Below are 26526 nucleotides of genomic sequence, written 5' to 3' on the forward strand. Positions count from 1 at the left end.
CTGAAATCCTACCGAGTGGAGAGCATACCTCCCACTCGGAGGCTTAGCTGCAGCCCAGTCCTCGCCTAAGTATCTAAAATCCTACTGAGTGGAGAGCAGACCTCCCACTCGGAGGCTTAGCTGCAGCCCTGTGCTCGCCTAAGTTTTTGAAAATCCTACCGAGTGGAGAGCAAACCTCTCACTCGGGGTGCTTAGCTGCAGCCCAGTGCTCGCCTAAGCGTATTGGGGAACAAGTCGATTGCAATGATCACTTCAACCTGCAAAAGACACCTCAAACCAAATGCAAACATATTCAACATTAAATCCAAGTTCGGATAAACACCTAACGGAACCGAAAGTGCTCAGGCGCTAGGCCTGTTAAGGTTTGTCGGTTGCAAAACTCACTCGGCATACCGAGGCAAATTTAAAGTATCAAGCTCAGAAGTTTTTTACCCCTCCTGTGGAGGGCTGGAAGGTGCGACAAACTCGTCCAGGTCGATTCCATCTGCAATTCGAGTGGCGGCGGCGATGAATGTCTCCATGAAGGATCGGAAATCGTGCTTCTTGGTGTTAGCCACCCTGAGGGCCACCAGCTTGTCCTCTCGCGCATCCTTGCAATGAACGCGGACCAGAGACAGAGCAACATCCGCACCACACCTGGCCGAAGATTTCTTCCACTCCTGCACTTGACTTGGGACCTCGTTCAGTCGAGTCATCAGAGACTCGAGGTCGTTCTGGAGTGTCTCTCTTGGCCAGAGTGTTGTGTCGATGCGAGAAGTTGCGACTTTTAGCCTTGCGAGATAGTCGATGACATCAGCAACACGAGATTCAAGCTGGAGCACGTTCATGGCGACTTCATCTTTCACAGGAGAGTTGATGGGGTCCAGGTTTACTTCCAGTCGACCAGTCTCCTCTTCAAAGTTCTGACAAAATTCTGCAAGCACAACCACCGAGTCAAGACAAACAGTCGGAGGTTACAATTAAAATATGGGTTTGATACAAAGGATTACCTTCAAGCATGAGGAACAACTTCTTGGCGAGTCCACCCAGATAAGCCTCTAGATCATTCATCTTTCTCATCAACTCACTGGCCTTGTCATTCAGGGTGGTCTTGTCACTTTTCAGTCGACTAACCTCCTGGTTGGCAGCATCAAGAGCAGCTTTCAGATTGGTGTTTTCTTCTTCAAGCTTGGTCACTAAAACCAGCTTCTCATCTGCAAGCCTGGTCTTCTCTAAAGCAGTTTTTTGCATCTCAGCCAAGTCAAGCTCTTGCTTCTTCAGGGCATCCCTCACTTTGTCTGCAAAGTTACAGTGAGATTAGATTCGGAAACAAGTGAGAGGCAAAGGCAGTCGTCAAAGGCCTCACCAAGCATACCTTTAGCTTCCTCCTTCGCCTTCGTCAAGTTCTCTTGGGCCAGTTTCAGATTGAGCTCGAGCTGAATGTGTTTGTTCTCCAACTCAGTATAACAAGCCGCAAGGTCACAGGATTTCTACGAAGAACCAATCGACAAATGTCAAAGACAATTCACTTCCGAGTGAGTAAGGAAAAATCATAGCGTTTCTAAGACTACGGCCGAATGCAAACATTCGACCATAGTCTCGGGGACTACACCCAGTGGGTGCACTCAGCGTGCCCCCACTAGTTTCATCAGTTAGAGTCGACCAGTCGACCAACAAAAAAAAGGAGATGTTCTTCAGACTATAGTCGACCGCCAGCAGTCGACCACAGTCTCGGGGACTACACCCAGTGGGTGCACTCAGCGTGCCCCCACCGATCTATGAATCTATTCAACCTAGTCGAGTAAGGAAAAAACGTAAGACATAAAGCCTCTGGTCGACTGCCAGCAGTCGACCATAGCCTTGGGGACTACACCCGGTGGGTGCACTCAGCGTGCCCCCACTAATCCGGAATTTCAATCGACACACCCAGTGGGTGTAGGACAAACTCTAAGAATTTCAGAAGGAAGAGTTTTCAGATATCATATCCTAACAGAACAGGCAGTGACTGACTGACCTGAACATTACTCTGAAGAGTCGAACTGGCGTCATAGGCTGCCTGGCTGGCTTCTCGTATTGCCTTCACTTGCTCCATCATGACCCCTGCTTGGCGGATTGCTTCTTTAGCAGCACTAGCTTGGTCTTCAGGAACAGGGTAGGTTGAGAAAAGCGAGGGTTGAGCAGCACTCGATGACGAAGGACGAGCACTCGTCAACGGCACCGCAAAGGTTACGGTAGGCCGAGTGACATTGTCTCCCTCCACGACCAACGTCTCGGGTGCTGGCACGTCCTGAGTCGCCTTGCCAGCAGATGCCTTCTTGCTCCTCCTCTGCCTTGGTGGTTCCTCGTCGTCATCGTCGGGAAGATCGATAACGACGTTAGATGAAGCTGCAGAAAGAATCAAAATTAGAGACAATAAGTCAGTCGACTAAAAACGGCATCACAAGAGTCATACCAGGTTTTGAGGTAGCAGCATCCTCCATCTCGTGGTCTTCAGCCCTGGCCGAAGTATCAGAAGTAGCAGCACTGCAGTTCCAAAAGTCAGTCGTGGCCCATGAGTCGACCAAGAACAAGTTCATGAAACGGGGAAAACTCAAGAATACCATTACCCTGAGATAGTGGGGATCACCATCTTCATCTTCGGCAAGACCTTCGCAGGTTTCGACGGTGCCACTCAAGATTGCTTCGGAGCCTTCTCAGTCGGCGCCGAAGTAGTCCGAGGGCACTTGGTCGACTAGGAAGCGGTCGCGACCCCCTTACCACGCTCAGTCGCGGGATCATGGACAAGCTTCGAGCGTCTTTCCGAGCAGGGAGGTGCAACTTCCTCCTCCTCCTCTTCCTCCTCATCAGAGTCATCATCCTCGTCATCGTCGTCAGCATCCAAATCCCACTCCTCCAGGCTTTCTCCCCCACTTCCTTCCTCCTCTTCAGTCGGCGTCTGCGCTCCATTGGGCATCGAGTATAACTCCGTGGTGGCCTGTCAGGCAACAAACCAAAACAAAGATCACTCGACCAATTCACAGCGAAGCAGAATGAATAAAGCAAGACTGCAATTAGAAATAAATGGCCATACCGTATCCAGTGTGTAGGTACAGTCGAGTGGTGGGATCCTCCTGGCCCCTCGAGGGTTGTCCTTATTCCCCGTGATTGCGGTCACCCACCTCTCCAGTGTGGCGTCGTCGACCGCCTCGGGATGGACCCGAGTGGTGTCTTCGGTCCCACAATACAGCCACATCGGATGGCCTCGGTACTGAAGTGGTTGGATGTGCCGCCTAAGGAAGACCTCCAGAAGATCCATACCCGTCACTCCTTCTCTAATGAGTTGGACTACGCGCTCCATCAGCATTTTTACCTGAACTTTCTCCTCAGGAAGCACTTTCAGAGAAGAGGGTTTGTCCACTCGGTCCATGGAAAACGGAGGGAGACCAATCGACTGCCCTGGCGTCGACTCGTCTTGGCAGTAGAACCAAGTCGACTGCCACCCTCTGACCGACTCAGGAAGGGTCATGGCCGGGAAAGTACTCTTATTCCTCATCTGGATCCCAAGACCACCGCACATCTGGATAACCTTAGTCCTCTCATCGTCCGGACTCGCCTTTTTCACTGTCTGTGAGTGACAGGTGAATATGTGCTTAAAGAGACCCCAGTGTGGTCGACAACCCAGGAAGTTGTCGCACATGGACACAAAGGCAGCAAGATAGGCGATGGAATTGGGAGTGAAATGGTGGAGTTGCGCCCCAAAGAAATTCAGAAACCCTCGGAAGAAAACACTCAGCGGCAGAGAAAAACCACGGTCTACATGAGTGGCTAAGAGAATGCACTCACCCTCCTGCGGCTGCGGTTGACACTTGGTCCCCGGAAGCCTTGCTGGCCCGTGGGGGATTAGTCCCTCATTGGCCAGGTCATTGAGATCTTTCTCGGTGATGGTCGAGCGGATCCAATCCCCTTGGACCCAACCCTTTGGCAGGCGGGACCTTGATGAAGATCCGCCCCGACTGGACAGTCTCCCCTTCGCTTTCCCCGTCGCCGTCGCCTTCTTCGCGCGCTCTAGAGCCGCCGTTTTCTCCTTCACCATTGTCGCCGGCGAAGCGCGCGAGGAGTGGATAGGCGGAGGCAAGAGCAGGCGCAGTGGGCGGAGGCAAAGAGGGAGGAGAGAAGAATGGGAAGGCACTGTTCAAAAATCCCTCGCCCGGCGCTTTATATAAGGACGCTTCCGAGTGGCTGACGAGTTGGTCCGGGCAGTCCTGTCACATCCTGAAACAGTCGCGCACGCACGATACATGGCGAAAAAGGCGGCGCGGAAATCGAGGCGTCCATGCCTTATCCCTTCCGAGTACCGCGGTTCGCCCCGCTTCGCGCGCTTCCCAAATTTCAGATCCCGCAAAATCCGCTAACAGCAGATCAATCTGTCAGACGATATCTTTCCTGCGATCCGTCGCTCGGAAGTTCACTAAAGTTCAAAAAGTTCACTCGACAGAAGACAAGAATGGATCAAGGCGACTGAAGTAAAAGTTGACGCCAACGTCGAAAGAAAAAATCGCCGATCCAAGATATGACATAATCAAAGCACAGGAAATGAGTCGGAGAAAATCATCAACTCCTTCCTCACTCGAACCTCGATTCATACGGGGGCTAATGATGATGTTATGTACCTAGGGTAGGGTCATGGACCTATCTAGGATACCATACCCAAGGACATCCTTAGACGAAGCTACCTTCCAGTCGACCAAGAGAGACTCCACTCGACCGGCTAGAAGACACTCGACGAACCTAAAGGCACTCGACCATGAAGACTCACTCGACCATCAGGAGTTCAGGATCTACTCTGTATCCAAACGGTCTGTAATTAAGTAGTCTTAATGGTCATGATGACACTTTATGTAGGGCGTTACCAGTAAGGCCCGGCCTTAATGTACTTTAACCCTCTGCTACGTGGGTTGGTTGGGGTCCTGGCGTCCTCTATATAAGCCACCCCCCTCCACTGGTAGAAGGGTTCGCACCCCTGTAACTCATATACACATAAACCAGTCGACCGCCTCCGGGCTCCGAGACGTAGGGCTATTACTTCCTCAGAGAAGGGCCTGAACTCGTTAAACACTCGTGTGTACAACTACTCCACAGCTAGGATCTTGCCTCTCCATACCTACCCCCCATTCTACTGTCAGACTTAGAACCACGACAGCGGCAGCCCGATGCTCGATCAATGGAGAAGCGCGCTGAACTCGGGGATGATCTTCACGGGACCTGCGGAGGCGCGCGTAACCGACGGGCCAGGTCGGTCGCGCGGCGTAGATGAGGCGGATCGCGGCGGCGAGCGGGTGATCAATCCGATTGCGCGCGAGGTCGGGGACGCCGCTCGGTAGTGGCGTGGTGGCGGTGGAGTCCGAGATGAAGCCGGCGACGGCGGGCGGCATGAGACGTCGTGCGAACGAGCTTGTCAGCACCGGCACCCGGGCTGCCAAAGCAACGCCGGCGCCCGGGCAGCGAGGTCCGAGCGACCAACGGAGCAGCGGCGCCCGAGTTGAGTCAGCCGACGAGCCTAACGCAGCCGAGGACGAGGCCGGCGAGGTAGACCGCCGGGCAGCCGTACAGACGCGGCGGAGACGGGTGACGTGGATTGATTGGCGGGCCCACGCACGACCGACGGCTATGATTGGCCGTCGCATGGCGCGAGGCCGCCGGTTCGGGGTGATGCAGGTGTCCCGGTCGGAGCAGGGCGGTGACGGACGGCGCAGGGCAACGGGCAGACCGACGCGCGGACGGCGGCTGACCCTGATGGGCCGCCTCGGCGCGCGTGGCCGCGGGTCGAAGGAGAGGCCGGCTGGTCGCGCCGGGGTCGGAGTAGAGGCGCTCGGGGTCGACAGCGGCGGTGGGCGACGCAAACCGATCAAGAATACACCGGAAAACCAAAAAGAAACCGCGCGATCAAGATGACCGGCGGGGGAGAGAAAACCCCGGAGCAAGGCTCGGGGAAAAGACTCTCTAGTGCAGCCGGTCAACACGATCGGCGGACGAACCCTAGGTACGGGCGGCGCGGCCCCCGACGGCGGTCATGGAGGCCGACCGCCCTGGGGGCGGCGCGCAGGTGCGGAAGCGGCAGCGGCTAGGGTTTAGGATCGAGTTGCGATAGATACCATATTAGAAGGGGCAGAAGGATTTGGTGGAATAGTTGTTGTATTGCTTGAGCCTCATGGGCATATATATATGAGGACATGATCTACTTGAAGTACAAGGCAAGCCAGAATATTTCCTAGTTTAACCTATGTTTCCTAATACAATCATGTTACTCAACAGATCAGTCTCGTCAATGGTGGAAACTCACGGTGACGACGCCACCGGAGGACTGGAGAACCCTAGTGGCGAGACCCAGGGGAAAAAATCCTAGTGATGCGTCGATGTTTTCTTTCAGCGATGTTGCTCGTAGCAAGGACCGCTTCCAGGAACCCACGGAGGATGTATCAGTTTCTGCCTACTTGTTTGTTGGATGACGTTGCCGTTACGGCTTTGTTCATAAAGTTAGACGTGGTGTGTGTTTTCTATAAAATTAAACTGCAGAAAACGGACTTAAGGTTGATGTGCTATGATTGTTGAAAAAATAAACTGAACTGGTCTAGCCGTCTAGGTGACATCCACAATTTAGATATTTGTTTCTTCATGTGAACGGCTGAAGGTGAATGGTCAGCAATCCTCCTTTTCAACCAGGTGACGCTACCACGCTGCACGGCACTGCGCTTCCCCAGCTCGCAATATCAACCATTTGCATTTTCATAAGCAGCCATCTTTGACAAGAACTCTCTCAGATTTTTCTCCGGTCTACACAGAGGCGCCGTGTCAGCTAGGTATTACATTTACATGCACACCAAGACAAATGTGTAGCAGCCTTTTTCATTCAAAGAGAACAAATGAATCAGTAGTAGACTAGTACTCACGGCAACTACGACCTCGACTCCTGATGCTGCCAGGCATGCCATTATCTCCATGACTTTCAGCCAAGGTGTGCGGTGCGCCTCAGCCCTGCGACCAATCTCCACCCCGCCAAAAACTGTACCGATTGAGTTGCTTACTCTTGAAGGAAGCGCGGCAGGCCAGCAGCACTAAATCTGGCAAGAAACCATGCCGGCTCTTCTTCTGCTCTTGCTGTTGAGCATGGGCGGAGAGTTGGTCTCGTGCTCGTCCGCCGACGAGGGCCAGTTCGCCTTCCAGGGCTTCGCAGCGGCGAACCTTACGCTGGATGGTCTCGCCGCCGTCATGCCCAACGGCCTGCTCGCGCTCACCAACTTCACTCTCCAGACAAAAGGCCATGCCTTCAACCCCACCCCTCTCCGCCTCCTCGACGTCAACGGGACGACCAACTCCACTGGCGTGGCGCGCTCCTTCTCCACGTCCTTCGTGTTCGCCATCGTGTCCAACTACGATGGCCTGAGCGACCAAGGGCTCGCCTTCGTGGTCGCCCCGACCACGAACCTCTCAACGGCGATCGCCGGGCAGTATCTGGGCCTCCTCAACGCCACGAACGGCACCGCGAGCGACCACATATTTGCTGTCGAGCTCGACACCATCATGAACCCCGAGTTCCGCGACATCAACAGCAACCACGTGGGCATCAACGTCAATAGCCTCATTTCGCGGAAGGCCACGCCGGCCGGCTACTACGGCGATGACGGTGCCACCTTTCGAGGCCTGATGTTGAACAGCCGCGAGCCGATGCAGGTGTGGGTGGACTACGATGGCCAGGCCAGGCAACTCAATGTGACATTGGCTCCTGCGCAAGAGCCCAAACCCAGGTATCCTCTCCTCTCTGAAGCCATTGACCTCTCCACTGTGCTCACGGACACAATGTATGTTGGCTTCTCGTCGTCATCCGGCGTGGTGTCGACGCACCACTATGTGCTTGGATGGAGCTTCAGCTTGGACGGGCCTGCCACGCCGCTTGATTTCTCTAAGCTTCCAGCACTGCCGCGTGTGGGTTCGAAGCATCGGCCCATGCTCTTGGCTCTCTTGCTACCATTAGCCACCGTATCGATCATCGCCGCGGTGCTAGCTGCCACCTCCTTCTTTGTGTGGCGTCGGCGTCGATTTGCTGAGGTGCGTGAAGATTGGGAGGATGAGTTCGGCCCACACCGGTTCGCATACAAAGATCTATTTCGTGCCACTGATGGATTCAAGAATGGAAATTTACTCGGTGCCGGAGGGTTTGGCAAAGTATACAAAGGGGTACTTCCTGGATCCAATATGGAAATCGCGGTGAAGAGAGTATCACATGACTCAAGACAAGGTATAAGAGAGTTCATTGCTGAAGTGGTGACCATTGGTCGTCTCCGCCACAGGAATCTAGCACAGTTACAAGGCTATTGCCGGCGCAATGGTGAACTTCTCTTGGTGTATGACTACATGGAAAATGGGAGCCTTGACAAGTACTTGTACAATAACAATGGGCCAACTTTGGATTGGCCTCAAAGATATTGGATCGTCAAAGGTGTTGGGTCAAGTTTACTGTATCTTCATGAGGATTGGGAACAAGTCGTCATCCACCGAGATATAAAGGCAAGCAATGTGCTCTTGGATAAGCAGATGAACGGAAGGCTCGGCGATTTTGGCCTAGCAAGGTTATACGATCATGGCACGGATGCTCAAACAACACATGTGGTTGGCACTATGGGATACCTCGCACCAGAACTTCTACGCACTGGGAAGGCAACACCTTCAACGGATGTATTTGCATTCGGCGTGTTTCTCCTAGAGGTTGTCTGTGGACGCAGGCCCATTGAGAGTGGTCAGCATAACAACAGGGTGGTGCTGCTCGACTGGGTGCTTGAGCACCATCGCAATGGCTCAATCATTGACACAGTGGATCCACATCTCATGGGCAAATTTAACACAGATGAGGTCACTCTTGTGCTCAAACTAGGTTTGTTGTGTGCACACCCGTCACCCAATGTTAGGCCTCATGTGCAAAAGGTCATGCAATACCTCGATGGTGTCCAATTGGTTCCTGATTTACCATCGACATACATGAGCTACAGCATGCTTGCTCTCATGGAGAATGAAGGGTTCGATTCATACATCATGGCATGCCCTCCGTCGGGGATGAGCATTTGTAGTGTATCCGACGTGTCATCAGCAACAGTTCTTCTAGATGGGAGATGAATTTTTTGCTTGTAATCAACTATTTTTATTGTTCTTCTCTGCCTCTTCCATTGATGGTTTTGTAATCAACTTGTGACCCAAGATTTTTCTTTGTTTTTGCACATCATGTGATCCTAGCTTTCAAGTTCCAGAAGCTCTTTTCCTCTAGTCTAATCCATGAATCCGGGATTTAATAGTGATTTTTTTTCCAATAAGTCTTCCAACCTATTAATAAAATGTAACAGCAATACGAAGATTCTCATAGGTAATAAAAATTACAACCGGGTCCATGGACTACCTAACGATGACTATGAGCAATGAAGTGTTACTATCCTCATGAGACCTCATGCATGAATCTTTGTATTGGTTTGATGATGATCTGAATTGAACAAACCATTTTGATATTTCTACTGAATAAAAATTCCTTTATTGAGAAAAAAGTGTTCCGCTTGTCGCCTTCAATTCTAGCATAATACAAGTAGAAGTTTGCCTCCAGTTCTTGGCTATGTCTCCTAAAATTACTCCTGGCATTGCAGCTCCGTCGTGTCAGTCTCGACCAATACATAATGCACATGAAGACAATGGACAATTGACTGGGGAGCCGAGCTAGCTGCAGAGCACCATTCTCAAGAGACTACTCGACCAGCTCGGCCTACAAGGCTTAATTCCATGGCTCCCACCCGAGGTTCTTGACCAACAAGATTTGGAGGTCACACACGGAGCTAAAGTGTAGATAGTTCTCCCGGCTTGTCCTCCACAACCGAATCCTCATGATTGATCACCTAGCCTCAAAGGGGCTTGCCGAATTATCCTCTTTGCCAACTTTGCCTCGGCGCCCACAAAACTGTTGCATATCTCCGCAAGGACTGTCCTTTCACTGTTGCGGCCGTCAACCTCGGGTTGTCCTGGACAGATCTTCAGCTTGCCTTCGGCCCCATTTCCACTTTTCCCTCGATTGATGCATGGTGGGAGGGCGGTCTCAAAGATATCGACGGCCCTAGGCATCATAGAGGCGCCCTCATCTACATAGTGTGGAACGGAAGGAGAGGAACAAGCGCATTTTCATAGATGTTTGGCCTTTGGGCCGAGAGTTATTCAAATCCACGAGTAGTCTGCATGTGGTTTTAGTCTACGTGGGTTTCCGGCATGTTCCTCTTTATACATGACAGGATGTGCGTATTTTCCTTTCTTAATGAAAATGTAGTGCTCGTGTCAATTGCTTAAAAAAAGAATCAACAACTTCATGTGCATTTTTGCTACGATTTGAAGTTCATAGTGTTGCTCCTTGTGATGAGATGATAAATAATAAAGAGAATATAAGGAAATTGTGTCTGAACGACGGGTTTGAGGACCAAGTATGCATCTCTATTTTTAATGGACGAGTTGGTTGAATAGTCCCACCACTTTCGTTTGTGTTTTTTTCGTCTGGTTTTCTTCGTCCCACCTCCCACCACCCCCCTTCCCACCGGTTTTCCTCTTTTCTCGTCTGGCCGGCAATACCCAACGTATTTATGGCAATCAATCACAATTAATCCACGTATGGTAAGGCTGAAACTTAGAAATTTCAAATATGATAATTATAGTAATAAATCAATCTAGGTATGGCAATTTCGAATATGGTAATTATTCTCTTCACTTCGTACGCCCCACCCCATCGATCGAAGGTCTCCCCCAGCGCACGCCCCACCCATTTTTCCCACCTCCGGATTTGGCAAGTGATGATTCAATCCCGTAATTCCCCCACACAAAAAAGAAGAAAGATACAATCACATTATTTATATTCCTTATTATCCACATTACCATTCATCACCTAAAAGATGAGAAGCGCTCAACGTCCTGGTCTAATTTTCCCCCGCTCCTTGCGACGTGAGAATGCCCTAGCTGCTAGCGCTACCCTCGTCCGCCGCCGCCGCCGCCTGAGACATCGCCCACCTCCTCCCTCCTCCCCTACCGCCGAGTAATCCAATGCCAAGGAGGACAACCGTCATACGATCCAGCTACAACCGCTGATCGGCCTCGTCCCAGCCGCCGCCAAAAGAGGCTCTTCTACATAGCTGAGGTGAAGATGCAACCGGCACAGTCACCCTGCCGGCGCGCCCCATGCCGAGGAGTGGCGCGTCAGGTCGTACCCGCGCTAGGTCGATGCCAACACCATGCGCTTCGTCTGTAACATCACGGTGCGGTCCACGACGACGCTCCCCGGTGGTGATGAGGAGTGCGCGGTGTTGCATGAGGTGTCGGCGCTGCTCTTCTCGGTACAGCGGGCAGGTGCAGTTCCTCGTCTCTGACATGTAGATGTGGTTGGATTGGCAAGTTCCTCCCGGTCTTCAAGAGCCTCTCCAACTACGAGCTCATGGACCTCGCCGTCGACAACCGCACACGCTGCTTCCGGCACCTCCAGGTGGGCCTCACCTGCCACGCCGAGTTCAGCATCGACCCGCTCCGCGTGGCACCGTTCGCGAAGCTGGCCAACACGTGCAACGCGAAGCTGGCCAACACGTGCAACGCGATGCTGGGCGTGCGTGGCGCCGGGCTAACCAACATGGTGTTCCCGTGCACGAGAGGATCCAATGCCCCTCCGCACTACCCCACGTGATCCGACGCAACGAGGACGACATCCTAAGATCCAGTCGTGGTTGTGCGGAATCTCGGACGAATCCATCCGGCCTCATCCTAGCCGCCGCCGGCAGAGGCAATTTTTCATAGACCAAGGTAAGCATCCATGTCTGATGATGCAAATTTTGGCTGGTTCCATGGGCACTTCATTCCCCACCGTGCAATCTTCGTTGATTTGGAAAGATGGCGTTGTCTGTTTAGCTAATTCAATCTGGTAATTTTCTGTTCAATCTGCCATTGATCATGCTAATTCTTGTTATATTTAGTTATATTGGAAACAACGTGAACAGGCTGCTCCTTTTTCCAATCACAATACTTATGTGTGGAGAGCTCAGGCGTTGGCAGCTGTGGGGAAGCACAAGCTGATTTGCGACTGATCAGAGGGCGAGCTTCACATACCTGTGTAGCTCATATGTGTATGTGATTAACTGATTAGCAGTTTAACACACACAAGCATTTTTTGCTTCTCTGGTTGAGTACTAGCATAGTGATGGTTCCCATCTATCTTGGCTAGAAATAGCTAGATAATTTTATTCAAACTTATAAGTGTATACTACTACTGAACTTCTCGCACATAGGATTCACCTTTTGTCTCATCAAATTACCATTATGTTGCATAAAGTGGAAAGCATCCGATGTACGGGCAATTAAGAATCCCGTCAGTTTTGAAACCTTTCATGGTGTACCCGCATAATTCTCTTCAGCATGCATGAGCTAGAGCATAATAACCTGTCAAATATATAGGGAAGCCAGTCGGGCACTCGATTCATTGATTTTTTTTGCAGGGACTTAATTCATTGATGCAATCCATATCTTACAGGAGTACTTGTTTACACCAAGATTTTTCTTCTCGGCAAAGTTTGCTTCTTGCACTACCGAAGAAAGATGATGCATGGTGTAGCAATTGGATGATGTGCTCATGATTGTTCTTTCTTGGACAGAATAAGGAATTCAGGTTTAATTCCACTCATATATAGATACCCATCTTTTTTTCAAGCTATCTTTCAATACTAAGCTCGGTCATCCTATTTTCTACAATTTTATGCTATTCTTTTTCTTCCTTCCGTTTGCTTAACATTATATTCTCTGTATATATGCATGTCAAGTTTAATGTGTTTTAAAAATGACTAAGAGTAGGAATATTATTTTATATGTACCTTTAGTAAGAGTAGCAGTTACTGAACAAAAAGAATGGCCGGCCAGCATCTTTTTAGCTAGAACTTTCGGTTGTCGGCAAGGATGACAGATAAGGTACTTGTTAGTTTGGTAAATGAGTTTATTCACATAACTATTCCTATGAATGTCCACTATACTATCCGAGGAATAGTCACCCACTTAATATTGGTCACATTGTTTTATGGTGCTCAATCTCTTGAAATACTAAAGGATAGTTCTGTAATGGAAATGGTGTTCTCTAGCATACATGTTAGTTCCGTAAGGTGTTCATCCCGTGTTTAACTTCTGAATAGTGATTGCAAAGTTTTCAAATTTTGTAGCATGCCTTGGGATTTGATTACCCTTTGGAATTGTTCTTTGTAGAAAAAAATATGCATATATGATCATGCTTGGAAAGAACTCAGTAGCTTATCATATGCGTCTTCATCTTATATCTAACTCACATGGCTTGCCGGTTGTTGGTTTAGTAGCATCCTCCTTGGCAAAGAAGAAACATATTTTGTGATTAATTGCTTTGATTCTAAATTTCTCTGCCTTATTTGTTCTTGACCTGCATGTTCCATGTGTTTCCACGAAATCGTGATGGTCGAGATGCTCTTGCAAGTTTAGTTAATGCAAATGTTGTGTAGTGATCAATAAATCATGTCAAAAGTTGTAGGGTGCTCAAAGTAATGAGCTTGCTGCTGCTTCAAGGCTGGAAGCCACATTCAACTTCTACCATACTACCAGTCTTGATGTAACTAAGCTTTTCCACATTGACCCTGAAGCCAAGCGCACCTTTGTAGTCTTGCTGAAGAAAGAGGAGGAGAAATTGGACTTATAAGGTATTTTCATCACTAACTTGCTTCACTTCGAGTAGCTGCATTTTCCTTCCATGTATGTTAGATGATTTGGCCTATGAATTCGATATAAATGTATGATGCATTGTGCTGACGGCGAGTTCAGAGCAAAAAAGGAGGGGCGACAAATGCAACAGCGATTTGGCCTACCATTTGCACATATGTCACAATTTTTTAAAAGGAATGCAGAATCTTTATCCATATATAGATCGGCTTTCAGTTATAGGAAAAAGGAGGGGCGGCGACTGCAACAACGATAGGACGGCAGCCAGTATGCCTGAGCCAACACGCCACTGTTCTTTCTTTACTGGCACTGTAACAATCAAATTTCATTATGTCCGGAGTGCATAATCAAGTGTCTTATTTTCTTTTCTGTGCCTTCTTTTTTATGTATGGGTATGGGTTAGTGTTTTAGGTGACTGGTTACAATGAAAATCTTTATGTGAATGGTGAGGAGCATGCAAATTGGGACAACTTGCTTTCTGTGAGCAACCATCTGAATGCTGAAAGGTCATACATGGGTGTGAATGGATCGGATACATCACATACATCAGGTAAACAACATGTACCTCTTTGATTTCACATGTGCGCACATGCTAGACACTGTTGTGCCATTTTAAAATATATGTTTCTTCATAACCTTGTTTTAGGTTGTGTGTTTTAGGTAATTCTTATTTGGGTAACATGTAGGGGCAGCTGCTAGTATCATGTATTTTAATTTTGAGTCCTCCTAAAGGGGTTGTTTGAAGAATTTATTCTTACAATAAATTTGGCATAATAGTTGGATTCTTTTGATTTGACAAAAAAAATAACTGATCTTGCAATGTAATTGACTGAACTTGCCATTTATGGATTTTTCCTATAAGCTAATAAGTTTGTTTATGTAAAGAAACTGCATTGGAGTAGATTGTGAGTATTTCTTCACCCCCCCTGGGGCCTCTAGGGCAACAACTTGTGCGAATGACACCAGTCCTCGCGACGGTGCCATTAACCCTCTGAACGCTCTATTGCAGTTGTCTCTATAGCTTGATGTCACGGATTGGAGGACGCCAAAGTACTGTATATTTTGCTTGATGAATGATCTAGATTGATTGTTTTTATTGCTATAGGAACACGGAATTGATACATGTAGTAATATGACAAAGATGTATCATCACAATATTGATCTGGATACCGCTTCTGCATTAAACTGATTTTCACATATATTCTACGAGCTATGTTCCATCTCATAGGACTAATTTGTTTTGTGCCAAATCATGCAATGACAATGCATTAGAACCATATACTCTCTTTTAGGGCATTCCCCTGCACATAATCTCTCTATGCAGTTAGGCAACTGATATTGCCATTATTCTGGTACATCTGCACTATTGGCATAGAAGAACATGTTCATTGGTTTGAATTGATTACCCTCATGGCTAGTATTATATATTCTAAGTATTCAGTTGCCTGCAAAATAATTATGTAACAGATATCTATTCCAGGTTGTCGTATAATTTACACCTAAATTGGGAACAGAAAATAGTTTCTTCACTTATTTCAAGTATTAAATTCTTTTAGACTTTTCTTAGTTTTGGCTTTAATCTTCATGCCATATTATTTACTGAACCGGTGATAAATTATTAGCATGACAACATGATCTCTATTTAAACTAGACCAAGAATTTTTCGTAACTCAATTTGTTGTTGTTTTCTCTTTGGAGGACTTTGTATCTAATTGTGCCCCTTTTGTTCTATTATGACAACCCATCTATCATTTGCTGCTGATTCCTGCCTTGTTTACTTACAAGTACTCGTTTTTGTGTCATGTATGGTATGAGGACAACTATGCAAAATTGCTAATAGGATTGATGAGGCATGTTATCTTTTGTATTTTTCTTATGAACATACCTACTGAAGCATCTTAATCCCTCCTCCTTTTAGTTTTTAGTTGTTATCATTCAGTGTCTATAGTTTTGCATAACTAATAGACTTGCAAATCGACCTATTATGTACGTGATGTTGGCAGTAGAGCAATAAGTTTGCTTCTGTGCAAGTAAAACATTATAGTTCATGTGTTGTCTTCGCCTTACATTCATGTGCCATGGTTGGCATTGGTTTCAAACATGTAGATTTTCAAATTACTTCCTCTTCATATATGATGTCCATACCAGATAACCATAGGCACCTTCGACCGTGGCCCCAAGCGCGCCCACTGCATTCAGGCTTTCGGTAGTATCATTGTACAACATATATGTAGCTAAAGTATGAGGCAAGCCTGGGCCCTGGCCCAATGTTGCCTCCACCCCTGGTTCCATTGTCAATTATGGGGACATGATGATAACCTGGTGTTGATCTCTCTCAGAGATGCAACAACAACAAAAAGAAAGCCTTTAATCTTTTGGGTTTCATCTCCATAAGAGTGGATGGATTTTTACGTTGGCTCGTCAAGCCTATCACAACTCTCCTCCTTTACCCGGGCTTGGGACCGGCTATGTTGAGACTGAAGGAAATATGCCCTGGAGGCAATAATAAAGTTATTATTTATTTCCTTATTTCATGATAAATGTTTATTATTCATGCTAGAATTGTATTAACCGGAAACATGATACATGTGTGAATACATAGACAAACATGTAGTCACTAGTATGCCTCTACTTGACTAGCTCATTAATCAAAGATGGTTATGTTTCCTAACCATAGACATGTGTTGTCATTTGATTAATGGGATCGCATCATTAGGAGAATGATGTGATTGACATGACCCATTCCGTTAGCCTAGCACTTGATCGTTTAGTATGTTGCTATTGCTTTCTTCATAACTTATACATGTTCCTGTAACTATGAGATTATGCAACTCCCGTTTACCGGAGGAACACTTTGGGTGCTACCAAACGTCACAACGTAACTGGGTGATTATAAAGGAGTACTACGGGTGTCTCCGAAGGTACATGTTGGGTAGGCGTATTTCGAGATTAGGTTTTGTCACTCCGATTGTCGGAGAGGTATCTCTGGGCCCTCTCGGTAATGCACATCACTATAAGCCTTGCAAGCAATGTAGCTAATGAGTTAGTTACGGAATGATGCATTACGTAACGAGTAAAGAGACTTGCCGGTAACGAGATTGAACTAGGTATTGGATACCGACGATCGAATCTCAGGCAAGTAACATACCGATGACAAAGAGAACAAAGTATGTTGTTATGTGGTTTGACCGATAAAGATCTTCGTAGAATATGTAGGAGCCAACATGGGCATCCAGGTTCCGCTATTGGTTATTGACCAAGAATAGTTTTAGGTCATGTCTACATAGTTCTCGAACCCGTAGGGTCCGCACGCTTAAGGTTTCGATGACAGTTATATTATGAGTTTATGAGTTTTGATGTACCGAAGGAGTTCAGAGTCCCGGATGAGATCGGGGACATGACGAGGAGTCTCGAAATGGTCGAGACGTAAAGATCGATATATTGGACGACTATATTCGGAGTTCAGAAAGGTTCCGAGTGATTCGGGTATTTTTCGGAGTACCGGAGAGTTACGGGAATTCGCCGGGGAGTATATGGGCCTTATTGGGCCATACGGGAATTGAGGAGAGAGGCCGAAAGGAAGGAGGCGCACAGCCCCCCTCTGGTCCGAATTGGACAAGGGGTGCAGCCCCTCTTTCCTTCCTCCTCTCCCCCTCTTTCCCCCTTCTCCTACTCCAACAAGGAAGGAGGGAGTCCTACTCCCGGTGGGAGTAGGACTCCCCTTGGCGCGCCTCTCCCTGGCCGGTCGCCTCCTCCCCTTGCTCCTTTATATACGGGGGCAGGGGGGCACCCCATGGAACACAAGTTGATCTACGGATCGTTCCTTAGCCGTGTGCGGTGCCCCCCTCCACCATATTCCACCTCGGTCATATCGTCGCGGAGTTTAGGCGAAGCCCTGCGCCGGTAGAGCATCATCATCGTCACCACGCCGTCGTGCTGACGGAACTCATCCCCGAAGCTTTGCTGGATCGGAGCCCGGGGATCGTCATCGAGCTGAACGTGTGCTGAACTCGGAGGTGTCATACGTTCGGTATTTGGATCGGTCGGATCGTGAAGACGTACGACTACATCAACCGCGTTGTCATAATGCTTCCGCTTACGGTCTACAAGGGTACGTGGACAACACTCTCCCCTCTCGTTGCTATGACATCACCATGATCTTGCGTGTGCGTAGGAATTTTTTTTGAAATTACTACGTTCCCCAACAGTGGCATCCGAGCCTAGGTTTTATGCGTTGATGTTATATGCACGAGTAGAACACAAGTGAGTTGTGGGCGATACAAGTCATACTGCTTACCAGCATGTCATACTTTGGTTCGGCGGTATTGTGAGATGAAGCGGCCCGGACCGACATTACGCGTACGCTTACGCGAGACTGGTTTCACCGTTGCGAGCACTCGTGCTTAAAGGTGGCTGGCGGGTGTCTGTCTCTCTCACTTTAGCTGAATCGAGTGTGGCTACGCCCGGTCCTTGCGAAGGTTAAAACAGCACCAACTTGACGAACTATCGTTGTGGTTTTTATGCGTAGGTAAGAACGGTTCTTGCTAAAGCCCGTAGCAGCCACGTAAAATTTGCAACAACAAAGTAGAGGACGTCTAACTTGTTTTTGCAGGGCATGTTGTGATGTGATATGGTCAAGACGTGATGCTATATTTTATTGTATGAGATGATCATGTTTTGTAACCGAAGTTATCGGCAACTGGCAGGAGCCATATGGTTGTCGCTTTATTGTATGAAATGCAAACGCCCTGTAATTGCTTTACTTTATCACTAAGCGGTAGCGATAGTCGTAGAAGCAATAGATGGCGTAACGACAACGATGCTACGATGGAGATCAAGGTGTCGCGCCGGTGACGATGGTGATCACGACGGTGCTTCGAAGATGGAGATCACAAGCACAAGATGATGATGGCCATATCATATCACTTATATTGATTGCATGTGATGTTTATCCTTTATGCATCTTATCTTGCTTTGATTGACGGTAGCATTTTAAGATGATCTCTCACTAAATTATCAAGAAGTGTTCTCCCTGAGTATGCACCGTTGCCAAAGTTCGTCGTGCCCAGACACCACGTGATGATCGGGTGTGATAAGCTCTACGTCCATCTACAACGGGTGCAAGACAGTTTTGCACACGCGGAATACTCAGGTTAAACTTGACGAGCCTAGCATATGCAGATATGGCCTCGGAACACGGAGACCGAAAGGTCGAGCGTGAATCATATAGTAGATATGATCAACATAGTGATGTTCACCATTGAAAACTACTCCATCTCACGTGATGATCGGTTATGGTTTAGTTGATTTGGATCACGTGATCACTTAGATGACTAGAGAGATGTCTGTCTAAGTGGGAGTTCTTAAGTAATATGATTAATTGAACTTAAATTTATCATGAACTTAGTCCTGGTAGTATTTTGCAAATTATGTTGTAAGATCAATAGCTTGCGTTGTTGCTTTCATATGTTTATTTTGATATGTTCCTAGAGAAAATTGTGTTGAAAAATGTTAGTAGCAATGATGCGGACTTGGTCCGTGATCTGAGGTTTATCCTCATTGCTGCACAGAAGAATTATGTCCTTGATGCACCGCTAGGTGACAGACCTATTGCAGGAGCAGATACAGACGTTATGAACGTTTGGCTAGCTCAATATGATGACTACTTGATAGTTTTGTGCACCATGCTTTATGGCTTAGAACCGGGACTACAAAAACGTTTTTGAAACATCATGGAACATATAAGATGTTTCAAGAGATGAAATTGATATTTTAGACTCATGCCCGTGTCAAGAGGTATGAGACCTTTGACAAATACTTCGCCTAAAAGATGGAGGAGAATTGCTCAACTAGTGAGCAAGTACTTAGATTGTCTGAGTATTACAATCGCTTGAATCAAGTGGGAGTTAATCTTCCAGATAAGATAGTGATTGACAGAGTTCTCTAGTCACCATCACCAAGTTACTAGAACTTCGTGATGAACTATATATGCAAGGGATGACGAAAACGATTCCCGAGCTCTTCGTGATGTTGAAATCGACGAAGGTAGAAATCAAGAAAGAGCATCAAGTGTTGATGATTGACAAGACCACTAGTTTCAAGAAAAGGGCAAAGGGAAAGAAAGGGAACTTCCAGTAGAATGACAAGCAAGTTGTCACTCCCGCGAAGAAGCCCAAAGCTGGACCAAAGCCTGAAACTGAGTGCTTACACTGCAAAGGAAATGGTCACTGGAAGCGGAAATGCCCTGAATATTTGGTGGATAAGAAGGATGGCAAAGTGAACAAGGGTATATTTGATATACAGGTTATTGATGTGTGCCTTACTAGTGTTTATAGTAGCCCCTGAGTATTTGATACTTGTTCGATTGCTAAGATTAGTAACTCGAAACAGGAGTTACAGAATAAACAGAGACTAGTTGAGGGTGAAGTGACGATGTGTGTTGGAAGTGGTTCCAAGATTGATATGATCATCATCGCACACTCCCTATACTTTCGGGATTAGTGTTAAACCTAAATAAATGTTATTTGGCGTTTGCGTTGAGCATGAATATGATTTGATCATGTTTATTGCAATACGGTTATTCATTTAAAGTCAGAGAATAATTGTTGTTCTGTTTACATGAATAAGACCTTCGATGGTCATACACCCAATGAAAATAGTTTGTTGGATCTCGATCGTAGTGATACACATATTCATAATATTGATGCCAAAAGATGCAAAGTTAATAATGATAGTGCAACTTATTTGTGGCACTGCCGTTTGGGTCATATCGGTGTAAAGCGCATGAAGAAACTCCATAAAGATGGATTTTCGGAATCACTTGGTTATGAATCATTTGATGCTTGCGAACCGTGCCTTTTGGGCAAGATGACTAAAACTCCGTTCTCCGGAACAATGGAACAAGCTACTGACTTATTGGAAATAATACATACCGATGTATGCGATCCAATGAGTGTTGATGCTCGTGGCAAGTATCGTTATTTTCTGACCTTCACAAGATGATTTGAGCAGATATGGGTATATCTACTTGATGAAACATAAGTCTGAAATAGTTGAAAGGTTCAAAGAATTTCAGAGTGAAGTGGAAAAATCATCGTAACAAGAAAATAAAGTTTCTACGATCTGATCGCGGAGACGAATATTTGAGTTACGAGTTTGGTCTTCAATTAAAACAATGTGGAATAGTTTCACAGCTCACGCCACCTGGAACACCACAACGTTATGGTGTGTCCGAACGTCGTAACCGCACTTTATTGGATATGGTGCGATCTATGATGTCTCTTATCGGTTTACCACTATCGTTTTGGGGTTATGCATTAGAGACAGCTGCATTCACGTTTAAAAGGGCACCATCTAAATCCGTTGAGACGACACCGTATGAACTATGGTTTAGCAGTAAACCTAAGCTGTCATTTCTTAAAGTTTGGAGTTGCGATGCTTATATGAAAAAGTTTCAACCTGATAAGCTCGAACCCAAATCGGAGAAGTGCGTCTTCATAGAATACCCAAAGGAAACTGTTGGGTACACCTTCTATCACAAATCGAAGGCAAAACATTCGTTGCCAAGAATGGATCCTTTCTAGAGAAGAAGTTTCTCTCGAAAGAAGTGAGTGGGAGGAAAGTAGAACTTGATGAGGTAACTGTACCTGCTCCCTTATTGGAAATTAGTTCATCACAGAAATCTGTTCCTGTGACTACTACACCAATTAGTGAGGAAGTTAATGATGATGATCATGAAACTTCAGATTAAGTTACTACAGAGCCTCGTAGGTCTTACAGAGTAAGATCCGCACTAGAGTGGTACGGTAATCCTGTTCTGGAAGTTATGTTACTAGACCATGACGACCTACGAACTATGAAGAAGCGATGGTGAGCCCAGATTCCGCAAAATGGCTTGAGGCCATGAGATCTGAGATAAGATCCATGTATGAAAACAAAGTATGGACTTTGATTGACTTGCCCAATGATCGGCGAGACATTGAGATTAAATGGATCTTCAAGAGGAAGACGGACGCTGATAGTGTTACTATCTACAAAGCTAGAATTGTCGCAAAAGGTTTACGACAAGTTCAAGGTGTTGACTACGATGAGAGTTTTTCACTCGTATCTATGCTTAAGTCTATCTAAATCATGTTAGCAATTGCCGCATTTTATGAAATCTGGCAAATGGATAAACAAAACTGCATTCCTTAATGGTTTTCTTAAAGAAGAGTTGTATATGATGCAACCAGAAGGTTTTGTCAATCCTAAAGGTGCTAACAAATTGTGCAAGCTCCAGCGATCCATCTATGGACTGGTGCAAGCATCTCGGAGTTGGAATATATGCTTTGATGAGTTGATCAAAGCATATGGTTTTATACAGACTTTTGAAGAAGCCTGTATTTACAAGAAAGTGAGTGGGAGCTCTGTAGCATTTCTAATATTATATGTGGATGACATATTGTTAATTGGAAATGATATGGAAATTCTGGATAGCATGAAAGGATACTTGAATAAGAGTTTTTCAAAGCAAGACCTCGGTGAAGCTGCTTACACATTGAGCATCAAGATCTATATAGATAGATCAAGACGCTTGATAAGATTTTTCAATGAGTACATACCTTGATAAATTTTTGAAATAGTTCAAAATGGAACAGTCAAAGAAGGAGTTCTTGCCTGTGTTACAAGGTGTGAAGTTGAGTAAGACTCAAGACCCGACCATTGCAGAAAATAGAAAGAGAATGAAAAGTCATTCCCTATGCCTCAGTCATAGGTTCTATAAAGTATGCTATGCTGTGAACCAGACCTATTGTATACCTTGCTCTGTGTTTGGCAAAGGAATACAATTTTGATCTAATAAGTAGATCACTGGACATGGGTCAAGAATATCCTTAGTGAGGACTAAGGAGATGTTTCTCGATTATGGAGGTGATAAAAGAGCCCGTCGTAAAAGTTACAACGATGCAAGCTTTTACACCAATCCAGATGACTCTAAGTCTCAATCTGGATACATATTGAAAGTGGGAGCAATTAGCTAGAGTAGCTCCGTGCAGAGCATTGTGGACATAGAATATTTGCGAAATACATACGGCTCTGAATATGACAGACCCGTTGACTAAGCTTCTCTCACGAGCAAAACATGATCATACCTTAGTACTCTTTTGGGTGTTAATCACATAGCGATGTGAACTAGATTATTGACTCTAGTAAACCCTTTGGGTGTTGATCACATGATGATGTGAACTATGGGTATTAATCACATGCAGATGTGAATATTGGTGTTAAATCACATAGCGATGTGAACTAGATTATTGACTCTAGTGCAAGTGGGAGACTGAAGGAAATATGCCCTAGAGGCAATAATAAAGTTATTATTTATTTCCTTATTTCATGATAAATGTTTATTATTCATGCTAGAATTGTATTAACCGGAAACATGATACATGTGTGAATACATAGACAAACATATAGTCACTAGTATGCCTCTACTTGACTAGCTCATTAATCAAAGATGGTTATGTTTCCTAACCATAGACATGTGTTGTCATTTGATTAATGGGATCACATCATTAGGAGAATGATGTGATTGACATGACCCATTCCGTTAGCCTAGCACTTGATCGTTTAGTATGTTGCTATTGCTTTCTTCATGACTTATACATGTTCCTGTAACTATGAGATTATGCAACTCCCGTTTACCGGAGGAACACTTTGGGTGCTACCAAACGTCACAACGTAACTGGGTGATTATAAAGGAGTACTACAGGTGTCTCCGAAGGTACATGTTGGGTTGGCGTATTTCGAGATTAGGTTTTGTCACTCCGATTGTCGGAGAGGTATCTCTGGGCCCTCTCGGTAATGCACATCACTATAAGCCTTGCAAGCAATGTAGCTAATGAGTTAGTTACGGAATGATGCATTACGTAACGAGTAAAGAGACTTGCCGGTAACGAGATTGAACTAGGTATTGGATACCGACGATCGAATCTCGGGCAAGTAACATACCGATGACAAAGGGAACAAAGTATGTTGTTATGCGGTTTGACCGATAAAGATCTTCGTAGAATATGTAGGAGCCAATATGGGCATCCAGGTTCCGCTATTGGTTATTGACCAAGAATAGTTCTAGGTCATGTCTACATAGTTCTCGAACCCGTAGGGTCCGCACGCTTAAGGTTTCGATGACAGTTATATTATGAGTTTATGAGTTTTGATGTACCGAAGGAGTTCGGAGTCCCGGATGAGATCGGGGACATGACGAGGAGTCTCGAAATGGTCGAGACGTAAAGATCGATATATTGGACGACTATATTCGGAGTTCGGAAAGGATCCGAGTGATTTGGGTATTTTTCGGAGTACCGGAGAGTTACGGGAATTCGCCGGGGAGTATATGGGCCTTATTGGGCCATACGGGAATTGAGGAGAGAGGTCGAAAGGAAGGAGGCGTGCAGCCCCCCTCTGGTCCGAATTGTACAAGGGGTGCAGCCCCTCTTTCCTTCCTCCTCTCCCCCTCTTTCCCCCTTCTCCTACTCCAACAAGGAAGGAGGGAGTCCTACTCCCGGTGGGAGTAGGACTCCCCTTGGCGCGCCTCTCCCTAGCCGGCCGCCTCCTTCCCTTGCTCCTTTATATACGGGGGCAGGGGGGCACCCCATGGAACACAAGTTGATCTACGGATCATTCCTTAGCCGTGTGCGGTGCCCCCCTCCACCATATTCCACCTCGGTCATATCATCGTGGAGTTTAGGCGAAGCCCTGCGCCGGTAGAGCATCATCATCGTCACCACGCCGTCGTGCTGACGGAACTCATCCCCGAAGCTTTGCTGGATCGGAGCCCGGGGATCGTCATCGAGCTGAACGTGTGCTGAACTCGGAGGTGCCGTACGTTCGGTACTTGGATCGGTCAGATCGTGAAGACGTACGACTACATCAACCGCGTTGTCATAACGCTTCCGCTTACGGTCTATGAGGGTACGTGGACAACACTCTCCCCTCTCGTTGCTATGCCATCACCATGATCTTGCGTGTGCGTACGATTTTTTTTTAAAATTACTACGTTCCCCAACAGAGACAACATAGGCGGGGCTTTAGTCTCTCCGACATGAAGCTATTTAATATATTAGTGTGTCACGAGGACAAGTCCAGGTTCCTCATGTCATGTACTATATGTTTAACTCCAAAGAAAATTTAATTTATACGACAATACTATACTTATTGTGATTTTTACATATCGTCATGGTTCTTCCTTGGATTGTGGGGTTTGTGTTAGTCGCTGCAAGCCGAGGTTGTCTTTGTTGCCACTGACAAGGATTTTTTATCGAGCGAGGCACTACATTTTGTTCCTTATTTCGGTGGGAAGCTAACCGTAGTTCTTCTATTATGATTAACCGTGCTACGGTAAATACTAAAAAAATCATCAGCAGAGTTTTTAACTATTTTGGGTGCATATAAAAGAAACAAGCATGTATTATTGTTGAACCACGACAAAGTTTGATGACTAAGGTGTTGGGAATATGCCCTAGAGGCAATAATAAACTAGTTATTATATTTCCTTGTTCATGATAATCGTTTATTATCCATGCTATAATTGTATTGAAAGGAAACCCGGATACATGTGTGGGTACATAGACAACACCATGTCCCTAGTAAGCCTCTAGTTGACTAGCTCATTGATCAATAGATGGTTACGGTTTCCTGACCATGAACATTGAATGTCATTGATAACGGGATCACATCATTAGGAGAATGATGTGATGGACAAGACCCAATCCTAAGCCTAGCACAAAGATTATAGTTCGTATGCTAAAGCTTTTCTAATGTCAAGTATCATTTCCTTAGACCATGAGATTGTGCAACTCCCGGATACCGTAGGAATGCTTTGGGTGCACCAAACGTCACAACGTAACTGGGTGGCTATAAAGGTGCACTACAGGTATCTCTGAAAGTGTCTGTTGGGTTGGCACGAATCGAGACTGGGATTTGTCACTCCAGTTAACGGAGAGGTATCTCTGGGCCCACTCAGTAGGACATCATCATAATGTGCACAATGTGACCAAGGGGGTGATCATGGGATGATGTGTTACGGAACGAGTAAAGAGACTTGCCGGTAACGAGATTGAACAAGGTATCGGCATACCGACGATCGAATCTCGGGCAAGAACAATACCGTTAGACAAAGGGAATTGTATACGGGATCGATTGTGTCCTTGACATCGTGGTTCATCCGATGAGATCATCGTGGAACATGTGGGAGCCAACATGGGTATCCAGATCCTACTGTTGGTTATTGACCGGAGAACGTCTCGGTCATGTCTGCATGATTCCCGAACCCGTAGGGTCTACACACTTAAGGTTCGATGACGCTAGGGTTATAAAGAAAGTTTGTATGTGGTTACCGAATGTTGTTCGGAGTCCCGGATGAGATCCCGGACGTCACGAGGTGTTCCGGAATGGTCCGGAGGTAAAGATTTATATATGGGAAGTCCTGTTTTGGTCACCGGAAAAGTTTCGGGTTTTATCGGTAACGTACCGGGACCACCGGGAGGGTTCCGGGGGTCCACCAAGTGGGGCCACCATCCCCAGAGGGCTGCATGGGCCAAGTGTGGGAGGGGGCCAGCCCCAGGTGGGCTGGTGCGCCCCCCACAAGGGCCCAAGGCGCCTAGGGTTTGGGGAGGGGGCGCACCCACCTAACTTGGGGGGCAAGTTTCCCCTCTCCCCCCCCTTGGCCGCACCCTAGATGGGTTTGGGCTGGCCGCCGCCCCTAGGGGTGGAACCCTAGGTGGGGGCGCAGCCCTCCCTCTCCCCCTATATATA

General features: G+C 46.7%; 1 protein-coding gene and 1 long non-coding RNA gene across 2 annotated transcripts; both read left to right on the top strand.

The window, feature by feature from the left end:
• The first annotated feature begins 6939 nt into the window (after nt 1–6939).
• Nucleotides 6940–9229, top strand: LOC123044453 (L-type lectin-domain containing receptor kinase SIT2). Its single transcript, XM_044467191.1, has one exon. The coding sequence runs from the start codon at nt 7090–7092 to the stop codon at nt 9121–9123; it is 2034 nt and encodes a 677-aa protein (XP_044323126.1). The 5' UTR covers nt 6940–7089; the 3' UTR covers nt 9124–9229.
• A 1829-nt stretch (nt 9230–11058) lies between these two features.
• Nucleotides 11059–16186, top strand: LOC123044454 (uncharacterized). Its single transcript, XR_006420105.1, has 3 exons — nt 11059–11814; nt 12539–12673; nt 13547–16186. It is a non-coding gene; the product is annotated as an uncharacterized lncRNA (long non-coding RNA).
• Nucleotides 16187–26526: the final 10340 nt, after the last annotated feature.

The sequence above is a fragment of the Triticum aestivum genome, chromosome 2B (genome assembly GCF_018294505.1).
Source record: "Triticum aestivum cultivar Chinese Spring chromosome 2B, IWGSC CS RefSeq v2.1, whole genome shotgun sequence".
NCBI classification, from domain to species: Eukaryota; Viridiplantae; Streptophyta; class Magnoliopsida; order Poales; family Poaceae; genus Triticum; species Triticum aestivum.